This window comes from Podarcis filfolensis (assembly GCF_964270895.1).
Source record: "Podarcis filfolensis genome assembly, chromosome: 16".
NCBI lineage: Eukaryota > Metazoa > Chordata > Lepidosauria > Squamata > Lacertidae > Podarcis > Podarcis filfolensis.
Genome location: NC_139620.1, coordinates 26,838,328 through 26,865,275, shown reverse-complemented (window position 1 = coordinate 26,865,275; position 26,948 = coordinate 26,838,328). Strand labels below are relative to the sequence as shown.

The window sequence follows — 26,948 nt, the reverse complement described above, 5'->3', positions numbered from 1 at the left end:
CTAAGAAAACAAAAAAGGCATTAATTTTAACAAAAGACACTCTGTGTGTTCTAAGAATATATTTAATACTGTTAATTCTGTAGCACAAAATAAAATAAAAACAAGCTATGATGATCCCCACAATAAGGCTTAAAGCATAACACATTATTGCCTGAAATTCAAATGATACTTCCATTATGTAAAAATGTTTGCACAGTGAAGACTGTCTTTTAAGTACAAGGCCACCTTTTTCCCCCCCTCTGCAAAAAATGGGTCTGGATATGTTTGCATTTATAACAACCCAAACTAGGTCAAGAGGAACATTTACAGCTCCCCAGAACGCTTCTACTGGTCCCACAAGGGAAGAGAGCAGTCAAGTTTCGCGTTCTGCTGGAGACATCAGAGTAAATCACTACACACACAGGACAGCCAACCCAGTTCCAGAATGTTCATTATACAATACAAAAAGTTATTGCAGGCACATGAAATGGCACAGCGAACGCTTTCTGTCCCTTTACAAAAAAATAATGGTCGGGGCCCCCCCAAGAGGCCCAACCAAACAGATTCCCTTTGATGCATTCCTGCCTGATTTGTAAACAATCATGATTTCTATCGGCACTTTTGCCAGTCCCCCCCCCCTCGATCAGGGATCCATTCATCTGTACAGCAGGATAAGGGAAAACCTTCCCAAGATGGTTTTGACAGCAGACATTTCAACCAATTACTTATTTGAAACCCAACCCTATGCACACTCACTGAGGGAGCAAGGCTTACTGAGATAAATGGGACTTACTTTGAGTAAACATGCCAAGGATTGCACTGCAAGGCTTTTTGGCACCTTACATCGTAATGCATAGATTGATGAGGTCTTACGATTAACCGGAAACTAGCCCCAGGAAGGGACAGCAGCTTCTCCGAGACACAGCCCAGCCAGAAGCCAAGAGGAAAAACTGGTGATGTTTACAGACAGATTAAACATGGTTGGTTGGAGTTTTTTTAGTATGAAAATATTTTTATCATAATAAAATAGCAAATAAACATTTTGATGCAAGTTTTACCATCAAAATTAACTTAGTGTGCTACACTTGAGCTGCACTCGTTAGCCATGACAGAAGCCACTCTTTGGCTTCAGGTGGACTTAAAATCTCTCACCTGCCTCAGAAGCCAGCAGCTAGTCTTGCTTGTGGTCCTGGTTAACAGACACTCATGTGCAGAGATTCTTATTTGCAATCCTAACATTAGTTTACAAGGCAGCAAAGAGTCTGAAGACCGAGTCAAGGCAGCAACAGCTCCTTGGCTCCAGCATCAGACTCCTCGCTGCCTGCTGAGAGCAGGGTAAATAAAAAAGCATCCCATCATGCACACACACGCACAAACGCACACACAAGTGCTGCTTCTGCAGCTTTTCAAGGCAGAAGTTGCACACAGTCTATATCTATAAGCTGTCATTTAAGGACAGCTTGGGAGAGTGAGGGCCTCTATGTAGTAGGATTATCTTATTATGGCAGACTGACATTTATTGCAGCTTAAATATTCCTAAACACAAAGCTCAGTAGTACTACTCCACCGTAACTCAAGACAGATCACGAGGGGCACCTGCCTGGCTATTCTCTAGGACAACTGTGCTGCTGTCCATCACAGAGGGTCTTAGCACCTAAGGTGGGAAAATGCTTTCTGGGAGTATCAAGGCTAGCCTAATTCACAGTATGTTTGGCAGTAAAATCGTGCTTCTTCAGACCATCAACAGTCACTACAGGGTTTTAAGGATCAGTGAACTGAACTGCTTCTCTGCAGACCTTAAAGCTGAAATGGCATCCCCTTCAGCAACTTTCATCCCAAATTAAGGCACTTTAATACTGAGTTGAACATGAGGCTCCTCAGAAGTCAAAAATCCTCAAGAGACAACACGTGCCAACTAAACTTTTAAAAATCATCATCTAGAGAGTCAGTTCTTCAAATGACAAAACCCACATTCAAGTTTCTGCATTTACCATTCCTCGTTATGATAGTTAGAATCTAACAGAGACATTTGTACAGAAGGGCACAGGAGAGTTAAAAGGTTTAAATGGTAAAAACTTTTCATTACGTCTATATTCCCATTGGAGATTATCAATGGTTGGTGTTTTTGCTTTTTAAAAGAGGCAGAAAGTGCCAATTTCAACCAAGCTTGTGAAAGACTATCTTTTAAAATCTTGCATCTAGTGACTGTCAGATTCAGCTTTAAAAAAAAAACAAAAAAACTGCCATGGTTTTGCAAACAAAACAGCAAAATTTTAGACAAGTGTATGGCAAAACAGACCAGTTATGTGTCACGGTTATAAATAGAAGACCCTGCTCAATGCAATTCCTTAAAATGACATTTTGCCGCCATCCCAAACTTGTTTCTAGGTCAACGACAAACTCACAGAACTGTCTTGCTAATAATACACAAGCATCAATTATAGCCTAAAGACACTATTATTCTAACTGCTTAAACAGATTATTTCCTCTCAAATCAAGTGTTCCCTGCCCTGGAAGGAAAAATAAAATTACGTAGGTTCTGGACAAAGTTGCTTAGAATTCTCCTCCTGAGTAGAATGTTGCCCATGGACAGAAACCTTGGCCAGGTCAGCTGAAGTTCCACCCCCTGTTCTTCTGCCTGGGTGACATCACCAATCTTCTGGAGCTCAAGGTCCCAAATCCTTCCAGGTGATACTTTTAAGTTTTGGACGACGTCATTGCTGCACAAGGGCCCACAAGCAACTTCAGCTGTATGCATTCCAAACAGATACTACAGGGCTGTCAAATTGCAGCAAGCTGGAAAAAATGGACAATGCTTACAAGGCGCCATTAACAGTCATCATTGCACTTCCGATGATGCTCATGATAGCCAGGAAAATGAAGCAGCAACAGAGAAATGGGCCAACAGGAATCATTCGTTTTCATCAGGATTCTGAGGGTCAATTATTTTGACGTGTGTGAAAGGAAAGAGCCCTTTTCTACCATGAACTTCACCTTCCCATTGACCATTGATATTCATCCTTGTGACCTTCACGATGTCACCAACCTGCAAAGTTGAAAGAGGGGGGAAAAACACACCTTAGGACATGGCTGGAAACAGTCAAATTATTTCAACGTACAGGAACTACACCTGAAAAATGAAGCATGACTTTAGAAAGCACCATTCATGGCCTGCTACAAGGTGGCGGTGGCTGGTGGTCACAAAAGCCACCCTGGGAAGAGCAGCCCATGGAAACTGGCCTGTTCCTCCCACCTCACTCAAGTCCAGTCCAGCCCAGCCCAGCCCCCAGGCTTGGAAGAAAAAGCACCCCAATGCCATTTGAGGAGGAGATCTGATTGACACTAAAAGCCCCAGTTCTGTTTCTTCTTTGGGGAAGGAAGGTCCAGAAACCATTGAAAGGGTAAAATTAACGAAAGGTAAAATAGCACGAGTCCCTTGTCCTTCCACTAAGACATGAGGAGGCATTTCATAGAGGTGAAAACCTACAACTCTTAAACTAACAGCAACTAAGAAGCAGCACTTTCTTCCCACAGCAACACACTCCAAGTAAGAAAAGCGACGCTGGACCAAAACAAGAGCCCACCTGCTTCCTGCAGTGGCTGCACACAAATTGCCAAGCGAAGCTGAGTAAGGAGGAGTTTAAAAGGGGACAGCTACAATCCCAAGAAAACCTGTGCAGGTTTCCTATACAGTGGAACCTCTGGTTACGTACTTAATTTGTTCCGGAGGTCCATTCTTAACCTGAAACTGTTCTTAACCTGAAGCACCACTTTAGCTAATGGCTGCCGCAGCACGATTTCTGTTCTCATCCTGAAGCAAAGTTCTTAACCTGAAGCACTATTTCTGGGTTAGCCGAGTCTGTAACCTGAAGCGTATGTAACCCGAGGTACCACTGTAATGCCAGTTCTTTCTTTTACTCTGTATGAAGATTGGGGCAATTATAAGATGAGAGGAGGGCTTGTTTTTCTGGATGACCTAAAAGAATTAGTGGGTCGAAGGGTTATAAAGGCCAGCAGGAGTATTAGGTGCCTTTTCAGAATGTTTGTCCCTTTTAACAATTTTAAATTGTTTTTTAAACAAATACAAGAGCTATTAAACACTTAAGTACATCTAATGCTGTTTGTTTTATCCACTGACTCTGCACATAAAACTCACACGTTCAGCGTTTAAACATACTACTTAATGTACCCTCTCCACTGAGAATATTAAGTGGTTGGTATAACAAGGCTTTGATTTTGGTCATTAACATAGTTAATTTAAGACCAAAACTGAAAGAAAAGAAGCTCCTCTTGGGAGTCTCTGAGCTACTTCATTTTATAACTTTTAACACACCCAGAGTAGCTTGCAATAATTAAAAAAGATCAGACAAAAGTAGGACACATAATAATACTAGGCACTTCTTAAGACAAAATAAAACTCGATCCCAGAGGAGAAAGTGTCCTGGTGTGCAGGAGGTGCGAAGCTGAACTAGGCATGAGGTGGAGAAGGACAGCGCAGCCTCTGCCTGGATAGCATCTTCTGCAAACTTTCAACTTGGATCATAAGGCCATAATTATAGACCCCATAAAGGGTCAAGTATGCAGTCTGGCAGTGCTTGGGAATTCCATTTCAATAGAGGGGCAGGATAAAGGACAGCCTGTACCCAGGTAGAAATCAGCAACCAAGACCTGACTCACTAATCCACAATAATCCCATATTTCTGGAACACACACCTCAAGGAATGAGGTGCCCCCCCTCCATTAGCCTTCAGGAAAGCCCTGAAGAATTTGTTATTCTGATCTACATTTGGGTGGTTTTATAACTGATCAGTTTATTTTTAAATGTTGGAATTTTAATATTGTAGAGTAACTGACACATTGCAATCTGCCTTGGGATAGGAAGGCAGACACCTTAAAGTGTAGGCTAAATATATGTTTAATAATTTCCATGACAAGCAGCAATGGGCAGACTTCAGTAGGAAATGACATTGATAATTACTACCTCCACTTATTATTACACCTTGTTCTTATTAATTGGAGCTCTTTGCCATCAGGTCCCAGGGTGGGTTACAACAAAGCAAAAATGAAGTATTAAAATCAGTTAAAACAGTTTACAATCAGAAGAATAGGTGGGTATCTCCTGTATCAAAGGAAGTAGAGGCATAACAGCAGGGAGGCAATTCCACAGCTTAGATCAGGGATTGGCAAGGTTTACCTTGCCTGGGCCGGTTGACTCTGGCGGAGATCCCTCCGTGGACTAGATCCCGCGCGCACCCGCAATTTCCGGCATCTGTGCCTACACAGACGTGATTTTTGGCGTCTGCGCAGACGCGATTTCCAGCACCGTGGAAGTGAGTCCTCGCACTGTGCTGCTTTAGCACAGTGGGCAGGGACTCGCCGAGCGGGCGGCTTGATTCGGGGGTGGCTTGTGGGCCGGTTAAACAACCCCCATGGGCCGCTTGTGGCCCATGGGCCTTAGCCCTGGCTTAGATGCCTACCCCTGGCTTAGATGCTGCCACAGAGAAGGCCCAACCAAGCACCCAAGAGCCGCTCAAAGGTTGTGGCGGCAACAGCAGCAGCAGGTGTTGCTCTCGCTTAAAGGTTTGCTGCTGCTTGCTAGAAGATGAGGGCTGAGCTATAAATATTTTAAATAAATAAACAGTGACTATCAGGATGCAGCAGGAATGGTCTCAAAGCATACACAAAAGAATGAGATGGTAGAAGGTCCACATTTTTACTTGCTCCCTTATGTAAAGAAATGTACCTGGTCCTAGGTAGTGAGCAACACAACCAAGTCAAAAGACAGACAGACCTTGGGCTTCTTGGGGCAGCTGACAAAGCCCACCTTGAGAACATGGATGTCAAAAGTGAGCCACGAGGAGAGGCTCTGCTGCATTTGTGAGACATCAGAGCTCCCATGTGATGCATACTTTCTGTCCACCTCCTCCCAAAGGGGAAAACAGAGTGGCAAGCCCAAAGCCATATCAGAAAGATTCCTCCTCACAAGTTGAGAACATCAGAGCCAGCAAAAGGCCAGCTATGGCCAAGTGACCCCCCCAGGCATCCTCCTCCTCTACAAAACTGGCATTATTACAACTCTGCTTCTCTGCTGAGCACCATGTTGGCATTATGGTCCGATGTATTTGTGCTGTAAGACTAATAATTTGCTTTCACTGGAACTGCCTGAGTGACCTTTCAGATATTTAAATAAGGTGGGTCCCACGAGGTTTGGGAAAAAGTCATAATGAATTATTTCAATGTCAAGAAAACAGGTTGTCACTTCACTTGTGGGGGAGCAGTGGAGAGAGGCCTGGCTCTATTTGGAAGACAGAAACTGGGGGGAAGGGGTGGCACACTGGCATTTGGGAAGGGGGTTGTCCCATCCAAATGAGGAAGCTTGGGTGTATTTTAGGGAAATCTTGTATCACGTGTCCCAGGCCATGTAGACTAGAGAGACTTAGGAACGGGCAAGTCACTACAAGCTTACTCACGCCTGCCACGCTCCTCCTTTGAGCTGAGAGACACAGGGATAAAAAAGGAATGAGGCACCTCAGGCGCATAATTTCCTCTGACTCACTGCTAAGCCTGCAGCTAAGTTCCAAGTTACTGTTCAAGCCACAAGTGTCAGCACAAGCCCCACAAATAATGCTTATGCCCCATTCATTCCAGTGGACCCTGCCAAGAAGGTCTGGCTGAATTCTGCCCCGAGTCACTTAATCCTCCTTTGTCCTTGCAGGTTTTACCCCGGAAATTAGCAACAAGCAGATGGAAACCACCAACAAGGAAATACCAGCCCCAAATCCTTACAAGGCTGAAGTCATCGCTTAGCAGCTATCAGCCACAGCAAAGTATTTCCACATTTAAGTTAAGCAACCCACTTAAACACTTGGGATGTTAACAGTCCATGGCCACAACGGCCACAGCTAAAGAGGAACAACACACTTTCTGAAGAACTCACAGATAAGGATGGCATGAAATGAAAATGTGCCAAAGAAGTTGAGTTTAACAGTGCCGGCCAGCATCTGTGGGCAGCCTCCAGCTGCTGTGGGACTCCAACTCTCATCAGCCCCCACCCCACTTAACATGGCAAAGGGTAAGGATGATGGGAGTTGCAGTCCAGCCTCACTGGGCAGGGTGGGTTCACTATAGTTCCCCCAACCATAATTTAAAGTATCATCTTATTTCCATTATCTGTAAAGCATTTTTTTAGACGCGGGGAGAAGAAGGGAAATGAGGGAGAAGAGGAAAGCGCTGGAGTGGGAAACCAAGGGAGGAAGAAAAGGGCACCTGCACAATCAATGAAATGGACAGAAAGGGGAGCCAATTCTGAACTCTTAGCTAGCAAGTTTAAAATGAAAATAAACTATTTCAAAACCCAGTAATAAGTCTCTTGCAAAAGGTCCAGGCTCCGTTTCCTCCACAAGGCAGGCAGGAAACAGTCATTAAGTGACTCTGAGATGGGAGAGAAGTCGTCAAGAACTCCTTGGAGGTGCTGCAACATGGCATATTTTGCTCTACTTAAAAGGATTACAGGTTTCATTGTTTTCCCCACAATATAATCGCAGTAAGGCCAGGAGAAGCTTTAGAAGCCACTGTTGTAACTAAAGTGAAAGGTTTCATTGCTTCACTGCAAAAATCTTATAGTTGAAATCTGCCACTGACCATTTGATGTGCTCACATTTTGCACTGACAGTAAAGATCAGGGGTAGGCAACCTAAGGCCCATGGGCCACAAGCGGCCCACGGGGGTTGTTTAACCGGCCCACGAGCCGCCCGCTTGGTGAGTCCCCACACGCTGCACTAAACCGGCGCAGCGCGGCGACTCGCTTCTGGGGCACCGGAAATCACGTCTGTGCATGCTCAGATGCCAGAAAACGTGTCTGCGCAGACGCGGAAATCGCAGCCCCACGCGCCAACATGCGTGCGTGATCCGGCCCATGGAGGGATCTCCACTGGAGTGAACCAGCCCATTACCGACCCCTGCTAAAAATGGTCAACAGTTTTATCTTCCGAGATGTTTGCGTAAGATAAAACTGCTGACCATCTTTACTGTCAGCGCAAAAGCATTAAGCAAACATCTCAGCAACCTACTTATTTCTGTCAGTCAGTTTGGGACTCTTTGTGGAAAGTGACCAATACATTAAACTATTCTTATTCTTTTGATTTCTTATCTGTCTTTCACTGTAAGGTTACAGGGCAAGTTAGAGGAACTTAAAAATACAAATTCAGAAACAGTTTAAAACAAGTTAGTTATGTAAGGCCTTTGCAGAACATTGATTCCATGTACAGTGGTACCTCAGGTTAAGTAATTAATTTGTTCCAGAGGTCCGTTCTTAACCTGAAACTGCTCTTAACCTGAAGCACCACTTTAGCTAATGGGGCCTCCTGCTGCCGCCACACCGCCGGAGCACAATTTCTGTTCTCATCCTGAAGCAAAGTTCTTAACCTGAGGTACTATTTCTGGGTTAGCGGAGTCTGTAACCTGAAGCATATGTAACCTGAAGCGTATGTAACCTGAGGTACCACTGTAATACCATTCACATATCCTGAAGGGAAATAAAAATGCATACTCCAGTCAGAGCAATAATGCCTCTTTGGATGCAAGTCTACAGAAGATATATCTCACTATTTATTATTTTACTGTACCTGATTAGAACCCCTTAAGACATGCCATTATTTACCAATTTCCTGTTACTTATATATTGCACTGTTATTTGGCCTAGATGCCGAGAAATTACATGCACACTTTTTAATGAACATTGTTAAAGAACTGAACCAAGTTTTATGTGCAGTAAATATGGTGGATATGGATTTTATTTATGACATATTTAAATGTACGGTATCAATGTACGTTTTATTATGTAAACTATTAGTTTGTGGTACGAACTGATGGGAAGTTTGCAAAGGCTACGTGCAATATGGTTTATTACTATGGGCTGGCTAATAACAGTTCTCCTTTGATTCTGGACTAGTCAGAACTCATCTGTGGCTGCTGTATTGGTGGCTGCCAAAAGAAACTGGAAGAGATTCAGAAGGGCAGTAAAGATAGTCAGGGGGATGCCCAGCAAGTCCTACAAGGAAAGGCTGAAGGGACTCCTGAAACCTGAGCTTGGTGAGGCTGTAGGGAAGGACGAGATCTAATGGACTTTAAGTCACAGAAAGCTGGATTTCAGTTGAACATGAGGAGGAACTTCTTAACAGTAAGAGTAATTCAGCAATGGAGTCAATGACAGAGAGGGGCGGTGATGCCGAGCTCTACCTGGTTGGGAGGCTTTGAGCAGAGGCTGGGCAACCATTTGTTCTGAATTTCCTGTATGGAACAGAGAGCTAGACTAGACAAGGTCCTTTAAGACACCCCACCTGTGAATGCACACACATGAATTTCACTGTACAAAACTGAGCAGCAGATGAGGTGGGAAGACCTGCAGCCAAGGCTGATTTCTGCAACAAACTACCTGAAAAGTACAGGAACAGACCATCTCTGCCTCAGCAGCAACAACCACCTGAAAACAGCAGTCTTAAAAGCTTTAAGGTCCTTAAGGGAAGGTGTGCACACAGCAGTCAGGAGAAGCACCCTCAGTGTACCAGTTTTACACAGCTTAATGCCTTACATCTAAATATGATTACTATCCTGCCCCATCCAAGTGACCTGGGGCATATGATGTCATTTAAACCTACCTAACAAATACCATCAACAACCAAGCCTCATGAGCAGCCAACAGCCTGTTTCTCACTGCATTTCACTAAAGTGACCCAAGTGGCTGGCTCTGTTTTAGGCCAGGATTTGTAGGGAGTGAACTTAACCAGGACACCACACCAGACTCGGAAACTACAACTAATCCAGAATACAGCTGCTAGACTGGTGACCAGAAGTGGCTGCTGGAACCATATAACACCTAAAGGATCTTCACTGGCTCCTAGTATGTTTCCAAGCACAATTCAAAGTGTTTGCTGACCTTTAAAGCCCGAAACGGCCTCGGCCCTGAAGGTGCGTCTCCACCCCCATCGTTCAGCCTGGACACAGAGGTCCAGCTCCGGGGGCCTTCTGGCGGTTCCCTCCCTGTGGGAAGCGAAGTTACAGGGTACCAAGCAGAGGGCCTTCTCGGTGGTGGTGCCCGCCCTGTGGAATGCCCTCCCATCAGATGTCAAGGAAATAAACAACTATCTGACTTTTAGAATACATCTGTAGGCAGCCCTGTTCAGGGAAGTTTTTAATGTTTGATGTTTTATCGTGTTTTTAATATTGTGTTGGGAGCTGCCCAGAGTTGCTGGGGTTACCCAGCCAGATGGGCAGGATATAATAATAATAATACTAACGATGATAACGATAATGACGTGTGAGGCTGCTTTCTCCCCACTGCCAATCCAATGTTTGACCTAGGGTAGCAGCCCTGTGAACCCTTCCTGGCACCTGCTAGCCAAGATTCCTGAAGCTGAATTCTGCAGATGCCAGAGTCAACATGGAAAGCAGGCACCCTCCTGGTCACAGGCCCATATGCAACTATATAAGTACGCGAATACAAAAATAGCTTAAAACCCCCATAACGGAAAGACTGCAGACACTCCCTTCAGACAGGATAGCCAAGCCTCACGTCCAGCCAGCTGAAAAGCTTACCTCTAGCGCCAAGGCAGTCTTGTCGTAAGCACATGGAACTCTCTTTTGAATCGCTTTGGCAAAGACTGGTCCATTCTGTGTGGATGGGAGGGGAGTGATGACTGCCCCAGGCGTATTGGCTATGTTGGGAAGAGGGCTGGCCGTCTGAGGCTGAGCATAAGCATGGGCAGGCTCAGGAATCCCGTAGCTGTTGGAATTCCTGTTCCTGTTTCCGTGTGGGGAAGATCTGACAAGCTTCTCAACATAAGGAACAGGAATCATCCCAACACGGCCATCTTTGTTTCTGGCACTCCACCACTGTTCTTCAGGCTTCTCTACAATGACCAGGATCTCCCCCTTTTTAAATGGCAGGTCCTCTGCATCGTTTCCAGCAAAGTCATAAAGAGTCCGGACATATTCCACGTTATCTTCTGCAGCAGTCATGATGGGGGCTGATCCAGATCCCATCAGTGCAGCTGGATACCTAAAGAAGACAGGAGGATTAGTAGCAGATAACAGATCTCTTAAATTAGGGTTGAAATGTTTGAGGGAATTCTTTGTGGCTAGTGTATGTCATACTCAATAGAAGCCCCCCTGGGGGGGAAATGTACGTGAGTCACATTCATTGGCCCTGCTGAACACAGTAGCAACTACTACTGAAGCAGGAGAGGCTAGAGCTCAGTGTCCATTTTTTTTTGCTGGGGGGACGGGGACGGATGGAAACAATAATCTCAGGAGAAGTGGCAGGGCAGTGCTCAGCTGTGCCATTTTCTACCAACAGAACAGCTATTTAGAAGTGTAACACAGCTTTAGGGAACAGCTACTTTCATAAAATACAGAATGTTTGGTTTTGAAGCACCCATGTCTACGTCATTCAACCAATTGTCTTGCCAAACCCAGAAGTTATCCTATCCTGCTGGTTAGCTTCTTCCTTACCTGACCACTAAGCCACCTCATGTTATATCTTATGAGAACTTGTCATCTCCCTATTTGGAGAGACAAGCAGAAGCGAGAAGAAATTTAATATGTTACGATGAGGTGGTTACCCAAATCAAGGAAACAGATTCCAAGTGCTTAAGATTTCCAGCAACCAATCGTGGGCTCCAAAATCCAGTCAGAATAGTTTTCAGATTGTGAAGAGGGGCATGGCTAGCTACAACCTAGTTAATGTGAGGGGAAGCTGTGAAATGCATAACGACTGAAGACAAGAGTAGCACACTGCAGCTGCACTTCCTGATGTGACCAGGGCAATGGTGGGCAAGGAAAGCAATGGGCATTGATATGGGGGGGGCAGGTTTGATGACAAGGGAGGGTGAAAAAACATTTTTATTTCTTTACTTGTAACATCAAGGTTATTTAACTTGGTTTTCAGAATATCCAAGGGTGAATTGTGACACGTGCACAAGGCAACCACGTGTATTTCCTCTTCTCACAAGCAGAGAGGAAAGCAAGTTGACAGCCATACCCATCAATTTGGGATGCCCACATCCAGTACGAGATTAAGGGCTACAACAGGCCTCACATGGAGTAGGAACATCTGGGAAAACACCTGCCGCATCTCAGCAGCATGAGAAGATGACATATGCGCCTATCAGAGGTGGCTCCATGGGTCTTTTTGCACACACACATATACAGATTCCCCATGGCCACCCTGTGACCTCTTACAGACTCAGGAGCTGCAGTGGCCCTGGGCTAGCCCTGTACTGTGGCACAAGGAGAAGTGTTGGTGCTCGCTTCCACACACCCCGCCAATTAAAAGAGCAGCTTGACAGTGATAATTCCTGTGGTCCTGTTCCCAGGAGTGGTGACATGGTGGGCTTCCTGCAGCGGGAGAGGAAGCACCCCAAAGGTCAAGGCCATCATGGGCCACTTAGTCCTGGCACCTGGCGGGGCTTCAGAAGAGCTCCCGCCGCTCCCTCGGGATTGCCAGTGGCTGGCTGGCTGTGGGGCGTGTATGCATGCGAGGAGCCTCCGTGCCTCCTTCCTGACCTGGGCGCGGGCTCGATGAGGGTGGTGGTGTCCAGGTAGTGGATCTTGTAAAAGTCGAGGAGGGCCGGCAGGTGCTCGAACTCCTGGTCGCCGATCTTGAAGCGCCTCCCGGGCAGCGAGTTGATGATGTAGTGCGAGACGCGCGAGTTCTCCGAGACGGACAGGACGTAGTCGCCGGGGCAGGTGGCCGAGTCCCGCACCAGGAAGGTCCCGTGGCGCTGGCCCTGCAGGCGCCCCTGGGCCTCCTGCCGGGACAGCGGGCCCGCGTACCACGACGAGCGGTCCGACGGGTCGAAGCGCGCCGCCGACGCCACCGACGAGGACGACGAAGACATGGCGAGGAAGGGAAGGAAGGAGGAGGGCAGGCAGGCAGGCAGGCCGCGGGGCCCGGGGGAAGCGAAGGCGGGCGCAGGGGCGAGGCTGAGGCGGGCCTCCTGCTCCTCCTGCTCAGCTCAAGCGGCGCATCCCGCTTGCCCTTCGCCCCTCGGGAGGAGCGGCCGGCTCCTTCAAGGCCCTGCCCGCCAAGCTCGCCTCAGCCGCTCTCGGCTCCTCCGTCCGCCAGAGCGCAGCGCCAAAATGGCGGCCCAGGCCGGAGCGGGAGGGAAAGGGGCGCCCGAAGCCACGCCCGACGCGCAGGCGCGGAAGGGAAGGAAGGGCGCGAGGGAGACGCCGGGCGTCAAAAGGGGCGGGGCTCCCGAGCTTCAAATTTTTTATTTTTACCCACCTGCCGCATTCGGGGATTGCGCAGGCGCGGATAGAGCCCCGCCGCTCCTCCTCCCAGAGATAGTGAGTATAGGGGAAAGGGAACTCCTAGAGCGGCAGCTTCCGGCCGTTTCCTAGCGACGTCCGTCCTGAGGCCTGAAAGCTCCTCGGGAGATGCAAAGCCTGTCACTCCAGAGCAACCCTTCTCCTCCACACCGCACTGTGGACGGATGATGTGTGAGAGGCCGGAGCCCGGCCCAGCCGCATGTCGCCCACTAGAAGCCTTTTAGGGTCGGCCCGTTGTGGTTAGGCTCTCCTTTGCTTCCGCCGCAACTCGCACGCCTCCCAGCTGTTTTGGACTACAACTCCCATCGGCCCCCCTGTCCTCATGTTGCCTTGCTGCCTAGGGGTCTGATGGGAATTGTAGTCCAAAACAGCTGGGAGGCGTGCGAGTTGTCTTGGAAGCTAAGGCTGGTCCCGACGAGCTTTTGTGCTGACACGCACACATACACTTTAAATTAAAAAATCAGTTCTAAGTTTTAATGGCTTGTTTTCTGCAGCCAAGTAGTGGCCAAGTTTTTAAGAAGCTTGCGCTGTCACGCAACTGACACACTTTTATTTCTGACTTCCTCCCCTTCCTATTTAACACCATGGGTGCTATGAATAAATTCTATGGTGCTTTTAAAACTCCACTCTGGGAAATCTTTCCACTGTTCACAGTCATTTTTATTTATTTTATTTTTTGAATTTATATGCCGCCCTATACCTGGAGGTCTCGTGCTAATGCTTGATTCATGCAAAACTCAGAGGTTTACACCCACACCCGCATGGGATTGTATAATATTAATATTAATGTTTTGATTAGACAACCCCCTGCAGCAATTCCTGATGTTCCCAGGAAGCCCATAATGAGGGGGCCTTTCCCAGCGGCTGCTCTTTAGAGCCCAGAGCCTAGCCATCACAATAGCTTCATCCTCCACAATGAATTTGCCTAACTGCCCTTTAAAGCTGTCTGCCTTGGCTGCCGTCACGTTGCGGTGGCAGCTGATTTAAGAGGCTTCAGATGTTAAACCTCCTATCCCTTTCTCCCCTCTGGAACCCAGTGGGTGACACGTGCACCCACCCTCCTTTAAGTGCACAACCCCAGCCCCACCCACACAACCTGAAACTGCCCCGTTTTTCCATCAGAGTTCCTTACTTCCTGCTTATCTTATCTGACTTAAACGTGTTTCCCACTTTTTCAGCATAGTGTCAGAACAAATGAGAGTGGCATCACTTTAGATCATTAAGAAATAATTTGTGTGGTTTTTAAAAAAATCATTTTCCCCAGGCTGTGTGTTTATTTTTTACACCCCTATGGGTTGGGGGGTATGTATACACACACACACACAGCAAAATCCTCTGTATGCCTACTTGAGAGTAACCTCGTCCAGTGCTTTGTTTCTTGAAAAATGTTTAGGCGTACTCTCATTTAGACCCAAGAAAGTCACCATTTTATAGTTTAAATCGGGAAAATTCAATACAGTAAATGGACAAAAGTACAAAGATTCACAAAATGTTTAGGAGTATGGGTACCCCTGCGTCCCCTCAGAAAAAAAGCACTGACCTCATCACGCCCAGTGGAGCTTATTTTTTAGTAGACATGTGTAAGATTGGGAATTCTGACCTAGTGAAAATTGAAGCAGGCCAGTTTTTATTCTGGATTCATTAACTCAAGACCCTTTTATTCCTGGTTGGTTCCACCCTCCAAGAGAAAAAATTATGGCCCACCCCTGTTCTAGAACCTTTGCAACACCTCAGCGGTTCTTCAGGCAAACTTTAAAGTCTCACTCCATTTTAGAATATGACACTGAAAGAGCTTGATTATACCCCAAGGAAGGTCATCTCATTTGAGCTCTGCTTCAGTAACTTCAAAAAGCTACCTTGCCTCAAGCAAGGTCGTTGGTCCACATAGCTCAGGAATGTCTATAGGGGTAGAAAACTCCCATCATCCTCTGCCACTGAAATAAACATTTCATTTTCTAGGGCAGTGGTTTTCAACCAGGGTGCCTTGAATGATGGTCAGGGGTGCCACGGGCAACACTGGCCTCTGTCCCTCTTTACTTCTCTCCCTCTCTGATGCCCTCACGTCTCTGCCTTCCAAAGGCTTGCATAGCTGTTTACTGCAGCAGGCCTGGCTATAAACCGCATGGGTGAATTGTGCCTCTGGGAAGAATCTCTTTGGAGGGGTGGAGAGGGCAGCTCAGAGACCAGGAATGGCAGCAGCAGCTGCCCAGAGGACTCCCAAGGAGAGGAGGCTGAGGGAACACTCCACAAGGGAGGGTGTCTGGAAGAGGGTGAGAGGCTGCCAGTTCTGCAGGCAAGAGGTGGCATAACTCGGCTCCTGAAACCCACAGGGGTGTTGCAGAAAGAATGTAGTTGGTTAAGGGAGCCGTGGACTTAAAAGGTTGAAAACCTCTGTTCTAGGGTGGGTTATGCCCTGTAAGGTAAAGGAACCCCTGACCATTAGGTCCAGTCGTGGCAGACTCTGGGGTTGTGGCGCTCATCTCGCTTTATTGACTGAGGGAGCCAGCGTACAGCTTCCGGGTCATGTGGCCAGCATGACTAAGCTGCTTCTGGCGAACCAGAGCAGCACACGGAAATGCCGTTTACCTTCCCGCAGGAGTGGTACCTATTTATCTACTTGCACTTCGTGCTTTTGAACTGCTAGGTTAGCAGGAGCAGGGACCGAGCAACGGGAGCTCACCCAGTCGCAGGGATTCGAACCGCCGACCTTCTGATCGGCAAGTCCTAGGCTCTGTGGTTTAACCCACAGCACCACCCACATCCCAGGCCCTGTAGATCAGATCAAATCTCCTCCCACTCTGTTGTTTGTTGAAGGCTGGTTCCTCACAGTCACCTACCTAAGTGCCCATCTGGACAGCTGCATCCAGGGGTTCAGCTCCGCTTCTCTTCCCACCTCCCACCCTTCATGGTACAAACAATAAGGAACGCAGAAAACTTCCATGTACCAAGCCAAGCCTTTGGCCCACCCAGCCCAGTATCATGTAACCCAATGAGGAGTGATTTTGAGCAGGAGTCTCTCCACTCCTATTTGCAGATGCCATGGAGTGAAGTTGAGGCCGCCTCTCTAGCTGACCTGCAGCTCTTCCCTCCTGGGGCAGCTGCCAGGCTGCTCCTGAATGGAAAACAAGTCAGTTAGCTATAAACGTTCTGCCCAACAGAAGCTGTATCCTCTGGGGAAACTGTGCAGTAAACAGCAGGAAAACAGCCAAGCAATTAAACATGACAATGTTATTGGGAACTTCTGGGTTTTATATGTATACATAAATAAATAAAACACACACGTAACAGCTAAGAATTTTTACAGAACTGACTCCTGGCAGGGAGCCTCATTCATTTCAGACACAGCTATTTTTAAGCTGTTGCAAAACGCCCTGCCCAAAGACAGCTTTTAGCCCATCCACCAGCTATGTGGGCACGCCTGCCTCAGAGCCCATCTGCTTCTGTGGCTGGTTTCATTTCATTGTCTTCTGCCCCCGAGGTGTTTGTATTGTCATCGCTGATCTGCTCTGCGACAGAGAATTTGCCAGGGGCAAAGCAAAACGATAATCCACTTGTGGACAGGCACTCCAGCTTGATGCTTGAACACCAGACAGGCACGCCTACCCACAAGTGGGTAGGTAGAGGAAGCGAATGGGGGGGCGGGGATTCTACAGGGAAATGGCTCTTCACATTACCTACACTCCAGAAAGGTAAAGTGGCTCAAACTTCCTTGCATGAAATCCAGAGGTGGTAGAACAGCTGGCAGGGACATTTTGCAGTGTAGCAGAAGCCTGTCTGTCTGTCTGCAAGCCAAACATGCTTAGCTGCTGCCCAGGACACCAGAGGCCCCTCCTTTTGGGGAGGAGGTGAAAACAAGAAGAAACAGATAAAACTGAAAAATCAACAATCCAGCTCAAAATGGATTGGGTGGAGGGTGGCATATAGAAAGAATTGAGCTGGTTGCTCCATTTTCTCCCCATCCCCTCTTTATTCTTTGGGCATTTCAGAATCCCTGGTATTCACTGCCGTAATATCTCAGCTTATCATACTTTGTGGGGAGGGTGTTATCTCTCCCCCCCCAATCCTAACGCACAACAGTGTTTTCGCCTGGGCTAGAGAAGCTGTCACTAGAAATACTGTAACATACAAACCTTTTTGTATAAATGTACCAAAAACGCTAACAGAATACCGGAGACCTCTTTCCGCCTATTACAACTAGCTACTTCCCTCTGCAGTCATGGACATCAGCGGGAAGTACAGCTGGCAGGACAGGCAGCAACCCCCACCAAAAGAGAAGCAATGGCGTGGTGGGGGAGACCTCTGCCTCTTTGCCGAGTTATTTGGCTTTTGCAGCTACTAGAAAGAAACTGTTTCATGCGGTACATTTGATGCTCGGGGAAGAGCTGAACTAGCTGAGCAGCAAAATGAAGGTTTTGCTACCGGGGGCAGGGGGCAGGCAGAAGGCCCCTCTTCCAATAGAAAAATATGACTGCTGGTTGCATTTGCTCTGCTGGAAAAATCGTTGAAGGCCTCTTAGAATAAGGTTACCAGATTTATTGCAATGAATATGGGGACACAATCAACCAATCAATTAATCAATAAAAATAAAATAAAATATTTTTTTCTTAAAAAAAAAAGAGGAAAAAGGTTATTAAAAAAAATAAAGAAGTAATATTTTCTCTTCTGTGGTCTCCTCTGTTGTGTGGCCTTCTTCTGGGTCCTGGCCTTTCTTGGAGAACTAGCCATGCTTCCCCCCTCCCTCCCCCTCCTTGCACTGCGATTCCCCACAAGCTTACTCAGGAGTAAGCGTTAGCAGAAACCCCCTCCTTCTGCTGCTGCCCTGCCCGCCTGTCTGGGTGTCTCCTGCGCAGGCATTGTCTGGCGGCCGCCCACCTGCGCTGTGGAGCGAGCGCCCAGTCAGGGGGTCTGGGGCAGAGCTGGAGGGGAGTGAGTGGGAGAAGGCATGCTTGGGCCTGCTCACCTCTCGTCCGCGATGGCCAACAATGAGCTGGCCAACAAGCTGAGCCGCCGCTTGCAAGTCGAGGAGCATAATGGCGAAGCCGAGCAGCAGCCGCAGCCGCCCAAGCACCACCCGGAGGCCGAGCCGGAACCGACGGCCTTGGGCAGCGATGCCGACGGCGAGCTGAGCGCCAAGTTGCAGTGGCGCACCGAGCTCAACGGCCCTGTGCAGCTCTCACCTGGCGGTGGCGCCCACCACCACATCTGCAGCCCCTACACCGAGTCCCCATATGATGTGTCTTGTGCGCAACAGATCATATGGGGCCTTCCAGCGAGGCAAAATGGTGGGCGCCACGGCAGCGGGCAGCTCCTGAAGCCAGACAGAGCCAACTGCGCTACCAGGCTGGCTCCGGGCTGCTGAGACTGCTGCTGCTGCTGCTAAGTTTCCCGGGGACATTAGATGAAATCCGGGTACGTTCTGGGGATGGAATTTGTCCGGGGACAAATGTGCAAATCTGGGGACTGTCCCCGGGATATGGGGACATCTAGTAACCCTATCTTAGAATACGGAAAGTCACCACGTATTAAAAACATGGATTGGCTGCTACCAAAGATCCACCCAGTTGTTCCTAAAAGCCTTCCAGTGGTTCATGGGTGTGGGGACACCATATGACCCAGCCTCCCTCCAAAGCAAAGTGCCCATGCTGCACGTTGGAGTGACACCAGCCAGAAATCCAGGCCCCCCTTTTGCAATGGCTGGCTTCTGGCCTCGTTGGCAGCAGTCTAACAAGGCCTGATGAGGGCACCAGGTTGCCTCCTCCCACACCGTCAGTGGGGCTAAGGAGCTCCTCCAAAATCAGGAGAACCGCACCACCCAGCTCAGCTGCGAGGAAGAAGAAGCAGAAAGCAAAGAGGCTTGCATGCCATTCCCTTGCGGCAGCTGGAGCCTCAAGTGCTGCTCAGTTGTCACTCAGATGGTCAAATTCCTCCCAATCTAACATGCTCATGACCTCTGAAGAAATGTCTGGGTGGTTCTGGAGCCTGTTTTGCTGCCGTTCAGGGGTCCACCTCTCGGCATTCGTGATAACGGCCCTGGGCAGGGTGAGGACACAGGCCGCCATCCCAGAGATGTTGTCCTCTAGCCGGGGGCCTCTCTCCCAGCAGTCTCTGTCAGCATCATAAATGTGGACGTAATGCATGCGAATCCCCCGGTTGTGGGATCTGCCCCCTAAAACGTAGATCATGTGATCCAGGACGGCAATGCCGGGTTCGCCATGCCCCGCAGGCAAAGGGCACACAGTGGTCCACTGAGCGGTGCTGGGGGAATAGCAGGCCACCTGGGAGGGAGGCAAAAGCAACAGGTCGTCTCTGGTCATGATAGAGAACAAGTCCCCCCCCACCAGGGAGTCCTAGCAAGGGCTTGCAGCTCCTCTCCCCCTGCAACTGCCCCACAGAAGTTGGAGGAGAGGCTACCAAACCTTCTGGTGTTTTAAGTTAACAGTGAGGCAGACAGAACAAAACCAGCCCTGGGTGTTCATGGCTTGTCGCCAGCTAAGTCATACTGAGAGGAGGCCCACTGAATCCAGTCTCTAGATTGCTGTGGACCTACTCTGCGTTGGATACAGCCCCTGGGAAGAGCGTAGCTGCCTCCTCACCTGGTGAACATCCCGCCTGTAGCCAGAGTCGTTGTTACTCCCTCCAATCACGTACAGCCTGCCCAGCAGGGCTGCCATCCCATGCCAGGCCCTCCGGACAGGGCCGTCAGCCAGGCTGTCCCAGCGATTATCTACAGGGTCATAGCAGTGCAGCTCCTTCAGGTAGTCCTCGCCTCGCCTCCCGCAAGTGATGTACATCCGTCCGTCCAACTCAGCTCCGGCGTGGGCATAAACCTGCGTCAACAGAAGAGAGGGAGGAGTCAGGTGATGCCAGCAAAGCTTACCCATCCACCTCCACCCTCAGCAAATGAGGCCATGTGGAGATATTTAGCCGAAATTCCCAGGACTGGAATTGGAGGCAATTCTCAGAGCTTGACCTCCAAATGACTGATGGTTCAAACCTGGCTTTCTGGTGTAAATCACCCCTCTCCTCGCCCCTCTTCCAATTTATACACCTCCCTCTCCAAAGGAGCATGCTCTTTCTTACAATAATGCACCAGAATTGATCACTCTGGCGTTTTCGACATCCTCCTTTGGTATCCATCCCTGTGCCAAACCACTCCCATGAGCCCACCTTTGGGCCGGTGGGTCAGGGCAACAGGTGATCGTTCTTCTTTTATGTCTGCCTTGGATCAAACACCAAACAGAAGCTTGGGCACCGCTCCCAGGAAGTCGCTTTGAGCACATATCATAACCCTTTTCATTTGCCAGGTGATGCAGAAGCCTTCACAAGACCCTGTCCACCGCCTGCCCCAACACTTGTGATATCCTGTAAATTCTGCACTAAATTCTGCTGTCAAATTTCTGTACCGTTAATAACCGCGTAGCCTTCCTTATTCTCCGAAATTCCCCATCAACCCCAACTTTGCTCTGTACCTCGACTATCACTTATTTCCACATTTCTGCAACCCCAAGGGCCAGACGCTACTCCCCACCTCCTCAAAGTACAATGTTTAGGAAAGTGAATGCTGATCGTAACAACAGTTTGGCTGGATCAGGCCAATGGCCCATCCGGACCAGCATCCTGTTCTCACTGTGGCCAATGAGATGCCCTAATGGGAAAGCCCACAAGCAGTGCCCCCTGCACCCCCAGTTATGGCATTAGCAAAATTTATGGAAAACCCACCAGCCCAAAACTCACTGGTGGTTGCTGGCCCACTCAAGGGTTCAGCCTAGCCGGCGCCATGCTTCGGATCTCCCAGGTGTCCCTGTGATGTTGGAAAAGCTCCTGCTTTCCCTGGCCACTTGCCCAACTCCTGCCTACTCCTCTCCTTACCTCCTTCCTGAGAGGGGCCACGTATTCCCAGGTGTTGGTTTTGGGGTCATATCTTTCCACTTCCCGCAGTTCTTCATGGTAGTCCCGTCCTCCCACAGCGTAGATGTATTCTCCCACCACACAGACGCAGAGGTCCGCATGCTCTCGCTGGAGAGACTGGATCTGGAACCACCGGTTGTGGCGTGGGTCGTACCTTGCAAAGGAAGAGGATGGCCAATCTGCACAGCTCTCCTAGCACAAGTGCCAGGGATGGATTGGTGCCCACAGGCTCTAACTGCTGTTCCTGCCACCCATTTATCTCCCTGCATCCCATATCTTCCAAGTGCATTTGCCTGTCCTCCCACCAGCCACTCCCTCTATTGCTCTTGCCAGGCTTTTCAAAGAGAGAACCACCAGTCTTTGCAGCACATATGTCTGACTATAGCCATCCTAGCTCTGCTTTGTGAGAAAAGAGCACAGCACTAGGGTAGCTGCACTCACTGTGTGATCTTCTCAGTTTTAATTGAGAGATTAATCCCTTTCCAGATTAATATTCGCTCAAGGGGAACAATTTCCCCATCTCAACCCCGATATGAAAATATGATGGAACAACACTGTTCCAAAATGCATGTATGTTTGTGTGCATTTTCTGACATGCTTCCCTCTCAATGCCTGTAGATAGTAAGTGGACATAGTTCCATTTTTTGCCATTGGCATGCTACCAAAATAGTTCAGTCTTTGTTACATTTAATAGGCAGCGATATAATTTCAGGGGTTAGTATGTCCTGTGCATGCAGATAAAATTATCCCTGCTTTATAGATACAAGGACTGTCAGAGAGAGAGAGAGAAGGAGAGGGAAAGAGAGAGAGAGATTTAATCAGTCCAGTCACTCCACAGCTGTCAAAAGCTCACTGGGCACTATCTTTGAGCTGCTTCATATCAGCCATCTCATGTTTCATGCCCTCAATGCGCTCTGAGCTGGAAGGAGGCAGCCAGGAGCCTGAGGCAACAATAAATCACAGTAAGACTGAGGCATGGAGCACCTTGTTTACAGAGCTCAGAAAACATTGAGGGGGCATTTTCGGATAGCGTCAGAAAAGGAGATAAATAAAAACACCTCCCTTCACACGCAGCCAGGCGTGGTTTTATTCTTTGTCAATGCCCTATATGAGGGACCAGGAAGTTGCTTGGGTTGTTCCCCTTCTCTGAGGGTGCCAAGAAAGCAGCCTCCTGATTAACAGGGCAATCTGATACACGTCTCGCAGTGTTCAATGCTGAACGGTGTTGAGGACTGAAACCTAATGGGACAACACTTGCCAGTCACTTAGAAAGGTAGTATCACAAACAGCGGCTCTTACCTCCAACACCTGTTTTCTGCTCGAAAGCCATGGATGTTGTTATCTCCCCCAACCAAGTAGACAAAGTTGTTGAGGACTGCAATTCCCTGGTTAGACATCCTGGGGGACAAGGCTGCTGTGAAGTGCCTCCACTCTCCCAGCAGCGGGTTCAGATACCTGGCCTGGTCGCTGACGACTGTGGAAGGGGTGGAGTGGATCCCTCCAAAGCCCACCACACAGCAAAACTCGGACCTCAGCTGAGTGTGGGGGCTCTGCATCATGGGCTGCAGGCACTCGTTCTTGTGGTACATCAGAGCACTCGCCACTGTCTCCTTCAAAGGGCACGGGCTGAGCTTGTTGTGAAGCCTCTGCAGGACAGGAAAGTCCATCAAGGGGAAGCGGACCGTCTCCAGAAGCTTTGGGGGCTCCATCAAGGAGACCTGATCTGTTTCCACTTGCTCTGGAGTGTAATGGTACAGCAGGGCCCCCTCGTAAACCTCATTCTCAGAGCTGACCTCCAAGTTGTTGCTGCTGAGGAGGGCGTAGACCTTTTCCAGGGGAAGCTGGCGGTACATTTCTGTCCTGGAGAGAGTGACAAAGTTTTTCAGAACGTAGGAGTCCAGCTGCTCGCTCAGGTGGCTCAGGTGGAAAAGGTCGGCCAGCTTGTACACATCCAAGACGTTCTCCTCGTCCACCCAGGACATGAGGAAGTCGCAGCAGAACTTGATAACCTCTGGGATCTGCAAAGGAGAAAGAAAAAAAGCCCCTCTGATATGGAGCTGCGAGGGACTGCAACCCTACCCTCCAATAGGATCGAAAGCCACCCATAGCACGCAGAATTTTGCATCATACAAACCAAGTCCAAATCCTGTGTTCATATTTTGCTAATGAAGCACAGAAATCAGGTCAAGATCTACCGAACTGGCAAGCGGCACTGCGAGTAGAAACATTTTTTTAATTCCAAGGTGATGGAGGCTGAGCCAGAGTCATGGCACATCCGTGCAGGAAAAGGAGCGCAAACCAGTCTTTAGATCAAAGGGCAGCTATAGCAACAGGGTCAAGCAAACCCTCGTAGCTGGGAGACTCTGTGGCTGCAAGAGCAGACGTGGGAGAGCTGGGAAGCAGAGCTCACTCCATTGGCTCTGCTGCTCCTCTCCCTTCAACTGTTCCCTCGGGGCAGCCATTCCATCAGGCTGCCTCAGTAGGAGAGGTGGGAAACAGGGCTAATGAAGAGTGGAGTACCAATGCTCCTACTAATTAATAAGTTCAAAGGGCTGGGCTGCAATCCAATCCCCATCTGGGCAGTGGTGGTGCTTAACAGAGCAGCAGAGCCAGGACCGATCTGCAGCCCTACTGCTCATACTAGCCAAGATGGAAGGTAAACAGCTGTGGTAGCTTAAAGCAGGTGCAGCAGCCAGACCCAGATTAGGCCCTGTGATGCTCCAGTGAGGGCAGTGGGACCAGCTCAGCTTTCCCCCATTCCCAGCATGTGCTGTTATGGGGTTTTGCATGGGCTGCCACCACCAGAGGCTCATAGAGCTGGGTGGAGAGGCACCTCTGACCAATCAACCACCCACAGAGCCTGCCATAAAAGAACTTTGGGCTTTGCCATGTTCCTTCCCCAACAAGCCTTTCAGAACTGCCAACTCTCTCACCTGAAGCTGGCAGGCGGCAGTCAGTATTTCCTGCACATTGCTGAGGCCAAGCTCCAGTTCCGAAGTATATATGAAGTTCAGGATTTGACACATGGCGTTATAAGACACACCCTGAATGTGGACCTCTTCCTGTTCCATTTCTCTTAGTCCGCCAGCAAACATCCCCCTATTAAAGGAAAGAGCTGCTTTCAGTCATGCTTCCAGAAAGGAACCGGCTCAGGGCTTCCAGGTTGTGTATGGGGGCAATTACTGATCCCATTTCTATGTTGTATTCCTTCCTCCAAGGAATTTAAGCACCTTGCACAGAGATACTCCACTTAGACTTCATAGCAGCCACACAAGAAGCAGGTCAGGCTAAGAGGCTGGCTAGACTAGACTAATGTCAACGACTGGGGAACAGCCATGGCTCACTGTTGGAGCATCTGTTCTGCATGTAGAAGGTCCTAGGTTCAACCCCCAGCAGTATCTCCAGGCAGGGCTTGGGGAGATCCCTGCTTGAAACCCTGACCTCTGCCAGCCAGCGTAGCCAACACTGAGGTAGACAGACGAATGGTTTGGCTCATAGAAGGCAGCTTCCTATGTACTGAGGTTTGGGGCAAAGTGGACATGTGCCCCTCTGGAGGAGACCCACTGGGTGCCTGTGTCGCTGTATGGACTGTGGGTCATCAGACCTGCTTGGTACATTTCAGCCTTATTCATCCTACTAGCTGGCTGGTTTAAAAGTGGACTGGTATGGGCACAGATGTGTTAGGCAAAAGCTGTTGGGATAGGTGCGATGTGTGGGACCTGCTCTTCTGTTCATGGAGGTTCACTTCAGCTGCATAAGGGAAATGTTTGTGGGTTCCATATCACCACCATTACAGAAGACCGAGATATATGCCAGCCTTCTCCAACTCAGTGCCCTCCAAGCATTTTGGACTACAACACCCATCTTCCCCAACCACTGGCAACGAGGCAGGAGCCTATGGGAGTTGGGGTGCAACTACCGTATTTTTTGCTCTATAAGATGCACCAGACCACAAGACGCACCTAGTATTTGGAGGAAGAAAACAAGAAAAAAAATATTCTGAATCTCAGAAGCCAGAACAGCAAGAGGGATTGCTGCACAGTGAAAGCAGCAATCCCTCTTGCTGTTCTGGCTTCTGTGATAGCCGCGCAGCCTGCATTCGCTCCATAAGACGGACACACATTTCCCCTTACTTTTTAGGAGGGAAAAAGTGAGTCTTATAGAGCAAAAAATATGGTATATGAGGAGAGATCCTAAATGGGGAATGAGGGCATCTTAGCTGAGATTCCTACATTGCAGGGGGTTGGACTAGATGACCTTTGGGTTAATTCCAACTCTATAATTCTATGAGCAATGCAATGACTCAGTTGATGTGGGAGCAGTTTTTGGTCTTGCTCTATTGACCCTTCTTTCCACAGGTTATTGCCTAGCTTTCTACTCTGCACCACCCTAATGTTGACATTTTATTTCTACTCTACACCAATTTCCCATTAAACCTCATCAGTTGGAAGCAGTCATGCTCCTGAATACCAGTAGCTGGAAACCACAGGAGGGGAGAGTGCTGCTGTGGCATTCACACCCTGTTTGTGGGCTTCCCTAGGGCATCTGGGTGGCCACTGTGAGGCACAGATGTTCAGCCTCCACAGTGTGCCAAGATTTTACTGGAGAGTACCACAACTGATTTGTGCATAAATTTCAGAACTAAACGTAAACATTTCCAGTTCATGCATAATACCGTTTTGGTTCTATTCCAGACAGACCTGAAGTAATCGCATGACGCCGCCAGGAGGATCCGATGAGCCTCGATTGGCTTCCCCTCCACACGCAGGATAACGTCAAAGAGGATGCCGCTGTCCCGGAGAGCCACCAAGCCATTCAGTAAAGCCTGGGAGTGTTGCGCACTACGGTAGGTGTTGCCGGAGCCCCCCTTGGCCAAGGGCTCCGGAAGAGTCTTAGCTGGCTTGGCCAGCTCCTGATCTTCTGCCATTCCAGGCCAAAACTCCAGAGACGCAAGGAAAGCAGTTTAGGGGTTTCCTGTAGAGCAATTTGCAGAGGAAAATGTTGGGTTTTCTGACTCGAAACCTTATTTATTAGTCATCCCACCCTCCTTCCCTCTGAGCCCACGGAAGAACTTCCAAGACGTTATATATATCAAAAAAATAAAAATAAAATTGGCTTAGAGAGGGGTATGAGTGAAGACATCCGAGAGGGAGGAGGAGAGAGATAAAGGACTCTCCGGGGAACCGGGCGAGGAGCTGGACTTTGAGGTCAGGAGGGCAAGAGGGTGAAGAGGCCACGTCTGACGCGGAAGCAAAACAAGGCTCTCTCCGAGTAAGAAGGCGGCGGAGAAGCCCCGCCTCGGGCCCCTCCACGGCCTGAACTCGGGGTCAACTTGTGCTCTGCACATGCTCAGGAGGCGCCCGCAGACGGAGCCAAGCGGAAAGGCGCAGACCCATCTGAGGCCGCTGCCGCCACCGCCCTCCACCCCCGACCTGAGCGCCTCTCCACCTCCTTCCGGTTTCAACTGCCGGGAACCAAAGAAACGGGCGGCTGGGCCAGAACGCCGCTAACCTCCCACATCCACTTCCGCCCTATCCGCGCACAGGAGGACCCGCCTCTTAGGGGGCGTGGCGGCGCACGCGCAAATCAGCCTCGGGGGGCAAGGAAATGTCCTGCGCCCGGAAATCCCTCCGCCTCTGAGCTCCTGCTTCCCAGAAGCGCCCCCTGCTTCGGAAACGCGCTTTGAGGGCCCGCGAACTACCTATCCCGTCGTGCTCCGGGCGAGGCGCGCT

The 26,948-nt window shown here is 49.1% G+C and overlaps 2 protein-coding genes across 3 annotated transcripts; both read right to left on the bottom strand.

Moving 5' to 3' along the window:
- Nucleotides 1–44: 44 nt before the first annotated feature.
- CRKL (CRK like proto-oncogene, adaptor protein) lies at nt 45–13,540 on the bottom strand. The gene is made up of 3 exons (XM_083590555.1): nt 12,541–13,540; nt 10,573–11,035; nt 45–3,025 (listed from the first exon to the last, which is right to left on the bottom strand). The coding sequence occupies exons 1-3, from the start codon at nt 12,873–12,875 to the stop codon at nt 2,891–2,893; spliced, it is 933 nt and encodes a 310-aa protein (XP_083446681.1). The 5' UTR covers nt 12,876–13,540; the 3' UTR covers nt 45–2,890.
- A 2,996-nt stretch (nt 13,541–16,536) lies between these two features.
- KLHL22 (kelch like family member 22) lies at nt 16,537–26,749 on the bottom strand. 2 transcript variants are annotated; one of them, XM_083590181.1, is made up of 6 exons: nt 25,917–26,749; nt 24,150–24,315; nt 22,516–23,234; nt 21,178–21,370; nt 19,902–20,135; nt 16,537–19,583 (listed from the first exon to the last, which is right to left on the bottom strand). In XM_083590181.1, exons 1-6 carry the CDS (start codon nt 26,141–26,143, stop codon nt 19,206–19,208), a joined length of 1,917 nt encoding a protein of 638 aa, XP_083446307.1. In that variant the 5' UTR covers nt 26,144–26,749; the 3' UTR covers nt 16,537–19,205. The 2 variants fall into 2 exon arrangements, with proteins under 2 accessions (XP_083446307.1, XP_083446308.1); XM_083590182.1 differs by lacking the exon at nt 24,150–24,315 and having other exon boundaries at nt 25,917–26,688.
- Nucleotides 26,750–26,948: the final 199 nt, after the last annotated feature.

Coding starts and splice junctions, on each gene's coding strand:
- CRKL (XM_083590555.1), bottom strand. CDS start 12,875: ATGTCTTCGTCGTCCTCGTCGGTGGCGTCGGCGGCGCGCTTCGACCCG. Junction 11,036..12,540: donor CTCATCGAGCCCGCGCCCAG/GTCAGGAAGGAG, acceptor TGTCTTCTTTAG/GTATCCAGCTGCACTGATGG. Junction 3,026..10,572: donor AGACTGCCTTGGCGCTAGAG/GTAAGCTTTTCA, acceptor TCAACTTTGCAG/GTTGGTGACATCGTGAAGGT.
- KLHL22 (XM_083590181.1), bottom strand. CDS start 26,143: ATGGCAGAAGATCAGGAGCTGGCCAAGCCAGCTAAGACTCTTCCGGAG. Junction 23,235..24,149: donor CTGCCGCCTGCCAGCTTCAG/GTGAGAGAGTTG, acceptor TCTCCTTTGCAG/ATCCCAGAGGTTATCAAGTT. Junction 20,136..21,177: donor TGGCCCCTCTCAGGAAGGAG/GTAAGGAGAGGA, acceptor CTGTTGACGCAG/GTTTATGCCCACGCCGGAGC.